This window comes from Agrilus planipennis, unplaced genomic scaffold (genome assembly GCF_000699045.2).
Source record: "Agrilus planipennis isolate EAB-ADULT unplaced genomic scaffold, Apla_2.0 scaffold92, whole genome shotgun sequence".
Classification (NCBI taxonomy): Eukaryota; Metazoa; Arthropoda; class Insecta; order Coleoptera; family Buprestidae; genus Agrilus; species Agrilus planipennis.
Window position 1 is genome coordinate 112085 of NW_020438900.1, and position 11448 is coordinate 123532.

The 11448-nt window shown below is 39.1% G+C and overlaps 1 protein-coding gene across 1 annotated transcript; it reads right to left on the reverse strand.

Moving 5' to 3' along the window:
• Positions 1-284: 284 nt before the first annotated feature.
• On the reverse strand, positions 285-2287 carry LOC112904069. Its single transcript, XM_025973274.1, has 3 exons — positions 1886-2287; positions 1227-1799; positions 285-1120 (listed from the first exon to the last, which is right to left on the reverse strand). The coding sequence occupies exons 2-3, from the start codon at positions 1261-1263 to the stop codon at positions 285-287; spliced, it is 873 nt and encodes a 290-aa protein (XP_025829059.1). The 5' UTR covers positions 1264-1799; positions 1886-2287.
• Between the last annotated feature and the right edge of the window lie 9161 nt (positions 2288-11448).

Sequence of the window (11448 nt, forward strand, 5' to 3'; positions counted from 1 at the left end):
ATTACAAAATATTCCATAAATGGCAATGTGGGGGGGACGATGTCACGCCCATCCACTCATTAACAAAATGGACGATTACAAAATATTCCATAAATGGCAATGCGGGGGGAACAGGGGGGGAACGATTGCAAGCCCGAAGGCGTTAACAAAATGGAGGATAACAACAAAAAACACCCACATGACACAAGAGGGGGACGGGGCCGACCAATCAGAGGACAAAATCTAACGAGCGGAAGTGCCGTAAGAAAAGCATTGGGAGATAAGGAGATTTGCCCCTAGATATCCTACTGATCTTTGATACCATCTAATTGACTGGCTGTTAACATAGGTGGAGCTTTTGGGTAATTGAGTAATATCGAGGCAAGTAGCTCCGATAACCTTACAAACCGAACTAGCTGATAGTAAATTGAATTCCATCGTGTGCAAACTGACTGAATTAATTTAAGTGGTACTGTTACATCATTTTGCGCTTTACGAAGAGCATCAGCAACATTTACATTTTGTTTACAGTATCTAGTTATATCCTTTACAATATTCAGTAACTGTCTGGCACTTTCAATACCACCTTTTTCTTCAAAAGGTTTTTGAGCTGCTAAATTCAAAGTGTGGGCAAAACACCATAAGTGTTTTTGTTTGCCAAATGCAATTGTTACGGCCTTGACGATATTCGCACCATTATCAGTAACAACTGCTGCAACTTTTTCTGAAGCTATACCCCACTTTTCAGTCATTGTTTTTAATACTTGACATAAATAATCGGCATTATGGGGCTCAGTTAAATAGGACACACCAAAATTTATACTGATTAGTTCACTTTCATATATAAAATGTCCAGTTAAACCCATGTAGCTTCTAGTATTATGTGTATCAGTCCAGATGTCGGTAGTTAAACATATTGACTCTACTTCTAAAAGCTTTTCTCTGAATTGCAAAGAAAGAACATCATATTTGTCATCTATCATTTGCGTAGTTGTCTGCCGTGAAGGAAGTTTATATAAAGGCACTGCTGCTTTCATCAAATATGTGAAACCTTCTTTTTCAACTGTATTTAATGGTAATGTATCCTTGCAAATCATGAACATGATAGCATTACTTAGTTGTCCATACTTCTGCCCGTTTACTGAAAAAAAAAAAATTGAAGATATACATTATCACCGACCATAAATACACAATGACCCAAATCAACTAAGTAAGTAATTTATTAGGTAGATAACAAAAAATCTTACCATTGAATGCTTTAATATTATTAACACATGAATCCATAGTTAGTTGATTAAGTTTTGATTTTTTCACTGATACTGATGATGACGCTGTACTTTCTAAGTCAGAATCATAGTACTCTTTTGAACCGGTCAAACTCAAAACATCATTTATGCCAAATTTTTCCTTAGATGTCGACGTAGCAGCAATATCGTCATTTGTCTGAAAAGAATTACGTTTTTGTATTCTATTATTATTTCAAATTACAAAACAAATTCAATGAAAGGATAAAAAATGCAAGAATATTTCATTTTCAAACAAGCATGTATTAAAAAAAGGCAAAGGCTTATGTTATATTCTGAGGAAAAGGTACGGGTACACACTCCAGTTTCTTTTTTGTCAACACCAATACCATCACTTGCCACCACCAGTTTTCGTTGACTTACAGACTTAATACATGGATGTCTTCGTAATAAATGGTTGCGTAAGTTTGTTGTATTTCCGCATGTTTTGACTTCGATATGACAATACTTGCATACGCCACTTGATCCTTTTTTTACAAAGTGATTCCATGTATCACTTTTAGTTGACATTTTAGCCTAAAAAACAATAGGTACTTTAATAAAATTGCAATCTACAACGCACGTTTCTTTCTCGATAAATCAATTTCAATATAATCACTCACCTATTATTTTTCGAATTAACATGAATGCGATATGAACACGATACTATTTATTACATTACTATAAATTTATCTAGTAAAAATAATATTTACCCACAGTATATTTTTGATAAATAAAGTAATAAATAAACTCACTCACACAAGAGTCAAGAATAGGTTTTTTAGGTTAGGTTTGAGTGTTTGACGACTTTGACGTTCAGTTGAGAGGACACGCCCGGAAAAAAAATGTTTTTTTTTAACGCAAATAAATAACGCCACCTTTGAAAGCGTTCATAAAAATTAAAAAATTATACCGTAGCTAGTTGAGGAATATTTATTATCGGGTAGTTCTTTGAATTAATCAGTCCGATTCGAGAGGTTTATGGATCGATTCATTGAATCGATGCAGGGTCCAAAATCGATCTAAAAAATCGATTATATTATTCAAAATAATCGATTTTTCGATTAATCGATTTTAAATCGACATGCCTACGGGTGAACGTCACTCTCGTCTTGGAAGGCGCAAAGGCGGTGGCGGTAACAATTTGCCGATTGTGACGTATATCGAGTGTGGTGTTTGCTACCGCGGGTGCTGGTAGACACTGGATTTTAGGTAAAATGTGCATACCTTTTATACTAAATTTGGGTCAACTCTATGGTGGGGGTACCAATTAGTGTCTGATAATGATGTATATCTTAATAATGTTAATAATGTTGGGATGCAACACCTCTGGGGTGATTTAAATTTTGAACTGATATATAAAAATTCAAAATTTGGAAAAAGTTATTAAGATACATTTATAATATGAAAATATTCATCGGTTAGTAGTTTCAGAGGAGCTGTGCTTCTTATATAAATGAATTTAATCGATCTTCTTCTATACGAGGAAGAGGGTAGCGGTCTTTTAGAGTTATTTTGTTGAGTGCACGAAAATCCACGCATAGACGATCTGTTCCGTTTTTTTTTTTGAACTAGTATGACTGGGCTGGCAAAAGGAGAATTGCTTTCGCGCACAATGCCGTTTTGTATTAGGTCTTCGATAATATTTCGTCATTTGGTGCGTTCACTTTCAGACATACGGTACGGGTGATGGTAAATAGTTTTATTTTCGGTTAAAGTTATTTTTAATTCTCCAGTAGTTACTGCCTGAACGTGATTACCGGAAGTGAAAAGGTCATGGAATTCAGAAAGAACATTACGCAGTTTTAGTTTATCCTCCTCGTCTGCTAAGTCCGTAATTATGTTTTGGTCATGTTTCATTAAAACATTGTTAATTGGATTTTTTGGAACAATTTTCTGAATGTTTTTATCCTTAACCAGTGCTACGCTATGCTCATAAATATTTTCTCCAATGACAATCTCATAAAGACAATTATTATTCGGTATAACAACAAGGTCAAGCTTTACTTTAATGTCGGGGAATTCTAACAGAGCAGCAGTAACATAGAAAGCATTGTATACAGTCCCGTTAAACCACTGTAAAGGCGTGATATGAAACATTTTTTTGAGTTTTAATTTATGAACCAATGACTCAATAATTAAGGAACATGTTGAGCCAGTATCGATTTGGCAATTTGTTTTGTAACCGCAAATGGTAATGGGAGATGTTTTTAATCGCTCGTGTGCGGAGTTGATAAATTAAAAAGAACATGTTCCTGTTTGGCTTTTTTATCGCGTTGTTGATACGACATTCTTTATCGTTTTCCGTAAGGCTTTGTTTATTTTTTCGGCGAAAACAATTCTCAATAGTGTGTTTTTACATAATTTGATAAAAACGCAATCAGATCACTGACAGACATAGCACCACAATTAAATGCTGCAGTTCTCACGGCAGGATCGTCAATTGAATGTGCGATTGTTTCAATTAAATCGGAATCGGACCAATTTGCGCGTAAACACTTCAGTTTTTCGAGTTTTACTCGGGAATACTCCACATAACTGCGTGCATCGGAACATTGGTAGTTCACTGCGTCAGTCAAAAGTTTCCCCAAATTTTTTTGTTTGGGAAAAGAAACGGAGAAATCCAATTTAAAATTTTCCCAAGTCTCCTAGGAGGGCTGCCACGCAGTAAACCACCTTAGTGCAGATTTTAGTAAAAAAGGGCCAATTCTACTCACAGTTTCTCTGTCCGACCATCCAAATTCATCTTTATACCCTTCAATTTTTGACAACCACACCATGCTGTCCGTGTTGTCCGGATCAAAGCTAGGCAGGGATAAAAATGTAGGTGTTCTGGGGGAAATTTGAATGGGGGAAGCAGCTGATTGATCATTCGATTCGAGTGACACACTCGAGTCACGTGATAAGAGCGGCAAATTTCAAATTTGTCAGAGCATATCTGACACTATTATAACGACATCGAAGGACTACTCATATTTGGTCGTAAAAACCGATATTCGTAACAGCCGATGACGTTGACAGTAGAATTTTCTTATAACAGTAGAATTTTCTTATTATGTGCTTTTAATTCAGCGTCCCAGTTTCGGAACCATCTTTCAAAAATTTCCGATGTCATCCATGATTTCATATTGTTTTCGTACGTTATCATCAGTGAGCGTATGTTTTTAAAACATCTTGGTTTCTTAAATTTGCCTGTAACTAAAAGCTTCCGTTTACAGGATCCTGTCATATTTGCTGCAACCATGATCGTCAGTCTCATAATAATCAGGGCGATGTAATTGAGCCCTGTTTCGCAGTTGTTTTGGTTGAATATTCTCATTGTTGTCTTCATCTGCATTTTCGTACTCAAAATCTTCATCGTCTTCAACTTCAATATTTGATTCTTCGTCAGCAAGGTTTTCTTCTTCTTGTGGCTCTTCTTGTTCATGAATTTCATAATTACCAAAACTTAAAGTAATCGATTCTTGTTCAATTTTTAATGTTTATTCTTCATTAAAATTGATATTACAGCTAATTTCGTTTCTTCTTTCCGGATCCCACAGTCTATAATTTGTTGAATAACCATCATATCTTGATCCACTAGGAGATAAAATATTCATTGGACCACACACGTCGGTATGTATCATTTCATCCGTTTTTCCGGATCTTTGTCTATCTAAACTTGCATGCGGTTTTCTGGTTTGCTTACCAAATTTACATGATTCACAAAAGAATTCTTCATTTCCATTTATATTCAGATTCTTAACCATGCCCTTTTTAGCTGTTTTCTTGATTGTGTTGCAGTTGATATGAACAAGCCTATCATGCCACAATTTCAAGGAAGTTTTGCTGCTCACGTTGCACTCAGGAGAAGTTTTTACTCTGAAGTTCATTAACCATTAATTGTTACTTCGTGCACCGACACACGACACTTTTCCATCTCGGTCGCGAAATTCACAGTGATTTTTGAACGAGTGATGAGCAAAGTTTTTATCTGTCATCACTCCCATTGAAAACAAACTTCTGCTGAGCTGTGGAATGTATAAGACATTGTACATCGTCCTGTCATACCACTTTCCATAAACTAAAGCTTGTATTTCAATCGACCCAATTCCAGCTGCAGCTATAACTTTATTGTTCGCTATTTTGACATACATTGGTTAATCAAGTGGCTTCAATTCTTTAAACCATTCATTTTCACTGATCATGTGAACACCAGAATCACAGATCCACTCTGATTTCTTCGTTTCAGAGCTTGCTGAATATAGGGACGAAATATCACAAATGTAAGCAGAACTACCACCTTCAGATCCATTTGAATTTTTCTTCGATTCTGCAATTCTTTTTTTACATTCACGTGCCCAATGCCCTTTCTTTTTGCAATAATTACCCCTGGTATTTTTCTTTAGTTCCTTTATGCTTTTCTTTTTCTTGAAACTAGTCGCTTCTTCTAGTTTACTCTGCAAAGCTTTGACATCTAAAGCTAACCGTGACGTTTCCGAAGCATCATTCATCATTCTTGTCTCTTCTTTGAGTAATCTGGCTGTCAGATTTTCAAAAGTTTGCTGATCGCGTGAGGCAGAATCCCAAGCTGTTCGGAAATTATTGTATCTTGCCGGTAAACTGTTAATGACCTTTGAACAAATAGCGCTGTTGCTAATATTTTCATTAACATTTTTCAACTGTTTCACCAACAATTCAATTGTTGCAATGTGTTCTGCTATTTTACAATTTTCAGACACCCTGTACTCATAAAACCGCTGCCACAGAAGTTCCTTGGACATTTCGGTCTTCTGTTCATGTATAGATATCAGCCTGGCCCACATTTTCGCTGCATCTTCGCAATTAATCAAATACTGCATCTGATCTTGTGTGATTGTAGCTAGCAGAATAACTTGAGGCCTGGAATTTTTGGTATCCCATGCTGCCCATTCTGGTTCACTTCTGTCTTCTGGTACACATTCACTGCCATTTACAATATCCAAAAGTTTTTCTGCTTTCAATAAAATCTGGATACTAAATTTCCACAATTGAAAATTTGATCCATCAAACTTTGGAATGTTTCCAAATTCAAATTTGGTTGCCATCGTGAACACAAACAAAACCGCGGATTCGAACCGACACAAACCACTCAACGACTATACACGACTCGAACGTGATTACAAATTAGGTACCCTTACGCACCTGGGCCCATTACCTGTTAAAATTAATTTGGTAGAATGTATTAAATGATTTATTTAGTATGACAAAAATGATAAAAATGTAACAGTGATCTTATCGTTAAAAGAGTTGTATGTGAACTGACTACTAACAGTTGACAAAAGCATTCAATAATTAGATGAAGCAATAGTCAATAATTCTCAAGCCATGATTAACATTCTGGGAAACAGTTTTGATAAAACTGAGCGCTGCGATAAATAACTCTTAAGGTACATATACAAAACGTGTAATATCTGAAACTGACAGGTATTATGACTACGACTGTAAAATCGTAAATACAAATAATGTGTATTTCTAACAGTATGTACAAAATTTAACCAAAATGCGAAAGACAATATCGCCACAGGACCAACTATATTCATGGTTATTTGTTCGCAGAATTTGCGTGAGGTAGTTGTAACAACCAGGGGCCTTTTATTTGGTTTGAAATTTGGTTTAGATTGTTGGTAAATTGGGCATTTTTTGATGTATTCATATTTGCATATATACATACTACCTGTTTATGTAAAAGTCTGTAATAGAAATTGACATGTCTTTTTTTATTTCCCTAAATATATAGATTAAATATTAATATAATTTAATAAATGTTCATATATCAATTNAGACGTCGGGCTTTGTTTTTCCTCTTAAGGAGGTCAACAATGTCTGCGGGGAGACCATTGGCTGGGGTGGTGGCTGGGCGGGAGGTCGTGGAGCGCTCGACGGCGCTGGTAATCTCGTTTGAAAGGAGATTTACCGCTTCATCGAGTTCCTCAATTGTGCGAATTTGAGAGCACTTAAAAGAAGATGACTCAAGGATGTAGCGCAGATGTAGCCAGTCTAACGAGGATGTTAGCTTTGGGAGGTTGTAAGTTGGGCGGCCGATTTCTATTTGAACAGGAAGATGGTCTGAGCTTAGATCATTAAGAACTGTAGGGTCGGAGGAGAGGTTAACGTTCCTTGAAAGGAAAACGTCTAGAATATGTGGAAGCGTGTTGTGACGTTCCGGGAAGTGCGTTGGATCTGGTGGGGATTCGATTGTGAAATCGAAGTCAAGAGAGTCGGCGAGAAGGGAATTGCCTTTTCTATTACTGTATCGGCAGCCCCATGAGACGTGCTTGGCATTGAGATTGGTGGGAGTAGAAGTGGGAGGTTTGAAAGATCCTCTTCGTCTGGGGGGGAGTATAATGAGATGATTTTGACAGGGCCGGAAGTTGAAGTGATTTCAATGCCAACTGCTTCTAAAGAATCGGTAGCCAAAGAGATGGGCTTGTGTTTGATAGAATTCCTAACGAGGATAGCGACGCCGCCGCCGCCCCAGTTTTCACGATCCTCTCTGTAGGCTGTGAAGTTTGGGATAAAAAGCTTGAGTGTTTGGGATAAAAAAGTTTCGGTGATGCTTGCAACACCGATCGACTTTTCCTCGAGGAAGTGCTCGAGTTCAGTCACTTTACCTCTAATGCCATGGGCATTCCAGGTAACTAATCGAAGGTTACTTGTGTGGGTTGTGTTAGACACTGGCTACCATTGTCTGAACGATAGCATGAATTTTGTTCTGAAAGGACGGAGTTGCACCTGATGTTGCAGCGGTGCTTGGTGTCGGGTTGGACTTACGGGTGGGGGGTGGTGGGGCTGCTCTCATGGCCCTTGCGAAAGACATTTGGGAAGATGTCTTTACGGGGGTAACAGGTGAGCGGGCGGTTGCTTGGGTTATCTTTGGAGCAGTTGGGATGGTGGTGGGATGGCCTTTTTTTGGGCGTCGGTTTTACGCGGAACCTTGGGGAAGCCGCGATAGGTAGCGCGGTGACTGCCTTTGCAGTTCGCGCAGGAAGGAGTGGCGCCTTTACTGTCTTTCGCCTTGCATTCAGCGGAGACGTGGTTTCGGCCGCAGAAAGAACAGACCCAGGCTGCGCGGCAATAATTGGCCGTGTGGAAAATCTTTTGGCAGCGACGGCGTTGGGGAATGTCTTTATTGACTCTTTTGGGCTCAACCTTGATATTGAGCCCGCAGATTTTGCCAAGCTCGAAGATTGTCTTGGACTTTTTGTCCGTCCTGTCTAGCCGAACGGACACTAGCCACCGTTGGTCATGCGGTGTATGCCGCGGATAGCAAAGCCCTTGTTGGTTAGTTCGGACTGTATATCGTCCGTGGAGATCGACTCACAGACTCCGCGAAGTACGACGTGGAGGTCCCTGTCCTGGCGGAGCTGGTTAGTTGAGAACTCGACGTTTGATTCGTCGAGGAGAGAGGTAAGGCGGCGGAAGTCCTCCACAGAGTTGGGATAAACTCTGATGGAGTCGCTGGTGTTGACTGCCCGACGGGCCGAGATATCGTGGCTTTCCATGCCACGGAGAATTTTGGGCCAAATGGACTTTTGGCGGATAGATATTGGGGGAGGAGCTGTGGTGCCTTGGCCGGCAGTGTCAGGCTCGGACTCAGCGTCCGAGGACGACGACGAAGACGAAGAAAGGAACGGTGTCCGTCTTCGACGTTTTGTTCGACGGCTAGTGGCTTGAGTAAAGCCGTCGGCAGAGGTAGCAGAAGGTGTCATTGATGAGGCAACTGTCTGTGAGGACGGGGCGGTGGTAATAGCGGAGGTGATAGGTACGATGTCTTCTGACATGGGAGTGGGCGTGGCGTTGTCAGCATGCTGACGGATGAAACAACCTAACAGGGTTAGGTTATCCTTCATCTCGCCGAACAAGACGATGGCGTCGGCGAGGGAGAGACCCTCCAAGAGTGCAGGACCCTTGGGGAGAGCCATTTCCGGAATGGCAGGCGATAAAAACGAAAAACGCTTTTCGGTGGGCGTGGCTTCGGTTGTACGGGAATACGAAGGTATTTGTTAATATTATGGGTTAAGGGAACGTGGAAGTTCAAGGGGACGTTGCGTACTCTGTCCCCAAGACTGTTGGTTAGTTAAAATTAATTAAAAACGTTAAAATTACCTAGAAACGGCTGGGTAGTGTGTAGTGCTCGCAGGTAACAAGTACGTGCGAGCTCGAACGAAGTAGACGGGCGTGGTCTCGAAGAGTCGTTGGTGTCGTTTATTAGCACGGACTGGCTAGTGAACGATGTTTACTGCTATCGAGCGTGATGTTGCTACCGCGAGTGCTGGTAGACTATGTGCCTTCTGTGACCAGGCCGGCCGCTTATATCCACCGGCGCGGCCGGTTCGCTCCGCCTACTCCCTCCACCGAGCAGCGGCAGCGTGCTCTCATTGGTCCGCGCGATCGATGCCTTGTTACTATACATACTGGTGGTGGTGGAGGAGGCTTGGTTTCGGCTGGTGGCGGTCGACGGGTGAATAGGCATGTCGATTCTCTTTAAAAAAAATCGATCTCCGATTCGATTCGAATCGAGCATGCTAGAATCGATTCTTGTTTAAATCGAGCATTAAAAGATCGATTTTCGATTAATCGCGCCAATTTCAAACACGCCTTATATAGATACAGGACATTATTGATGACCATTTATCGCAAATACAAGTAATTCGATAGAAGTTATTAAATTAACAAACATAACATCACGGATAAATTCCTCCGAAAGAATGGGTAGAGGCTGGGGATCGAACCCACGATTTTTCGCTCAACAGCAGTAGTACTTGACTTGCAACCACTAAACTAATGTGGCAGTTTAAAATTCTAGTCTTATATAAGTAAGTCAGTCAATAAATAAATTAAATTTTAAGTTTATAATATTTTATTAAAGTTAAATACAAATTTAACGAGCAATTACATTTCCCAGTATTTTAAGTCGAGTGACTTTAAAAAAATTAACTTATCTAATCGCTCAGGATCTAAACGACTCCTTTCGTCAGTCGCAATATTTCCCGCAATAGAAAAAAGCCTTTCACATGGAACAGATGTTCCAACTATACAGAAGTATTTGTTAGCAATCGGCGTTATTGTGCTGTACAAGGAATTTCTTTGGTGATACCAATATGTAATAGGAGCCGTCGTTTTAAAGTCGACGACAGGCTGGGTTAAATAATGTTTCAATTCGTCTTGTAAACCCTGTCCTTCACTTTCTGCTTGAAATAATTGTAGCTGATTTTTTACTAATATGTTATGAAATTCCCAAATGTTCGATTCTTCTGCTTTCTCTAGCTGGCATTCAAAATTATTTCCTGGATCTTCATTACTTAATTTATTCTCCAATTGTTTTTTTGAAGCTACAATCATACTATTAATTTTATCAATAGCTTTGGAGCATGCTATTCTGTCAGAAAAATGAATTTTCTTGAATCTTGGATCCAGTAGTGTGGTGATAGCTAACATATGCACTTGTTCCACTGTACCAAATCTCTTCTTTAATTCTTCCAATATTAAATTTTTGGTTACAGCGCCAACATCTGTTTCTGTCTTCATTGTACTATATGTTTTCAAAAGACAGGAAACTATTGGTATAATTTTGCTTGACGTTACAAATTTCTCTACGGATACTTCTTTTGTCACAGCTTCCATAGGTTTTAAAATTTTTATAAGATCTTTGATACCATCTAATTGACTGGCTGTTAACATAGGTGGAGCTTTTGGGTAATTGAGTAATATCGAGGCAAGTAGCTCCGATAACCTTACAAACCGAACTAGCTGATAGTAAATTGAATTCCATCGTGTGCAAACTGACTGAATTAATTTAAGTGGTACTGTTACATCATTTTGCGCTTTACGAAGAGCATCAGCAACATTTACATTTTGTTTACAGTATCTAGTTATATCCTTTACAATATTCAGTAACTGTCTGGCACTTTCAATACCACCTTTTTCTTCAAAAGGTTTTTGAGCTGCTAAATTCAAAGTGTGGGCAAAACACCATAAGTGTTTTTGTTTGCCAAATGCAATTGTTACGGCCTTGACGATATTCGCACCATTATCAGTAACAACTGCTGCAACTTTTTCTGAAGCTATACCCCACTTTTCAGTCATTGTTTTTAATACTTGACATAAATAATCGGCATTATGGGGCTCAGTTAAATAGGACACACCAAAATTTATACTGATTAGT

Coding starts and splice junctions, on each gene's coding strand:
- LOC112904069 (XM_025973274.1), bottom strand. CDS start 1,263: ATGGATTCATGTGTTAATAATATTAAAGCATTCAATG. Junction 1,121..1,226: donor TAATATTAAAGCATTCAATG/GTAAGATTTTTT, acceptor TTTTTTTTTCAG/TAAACGGGCAGAAGTATGGA.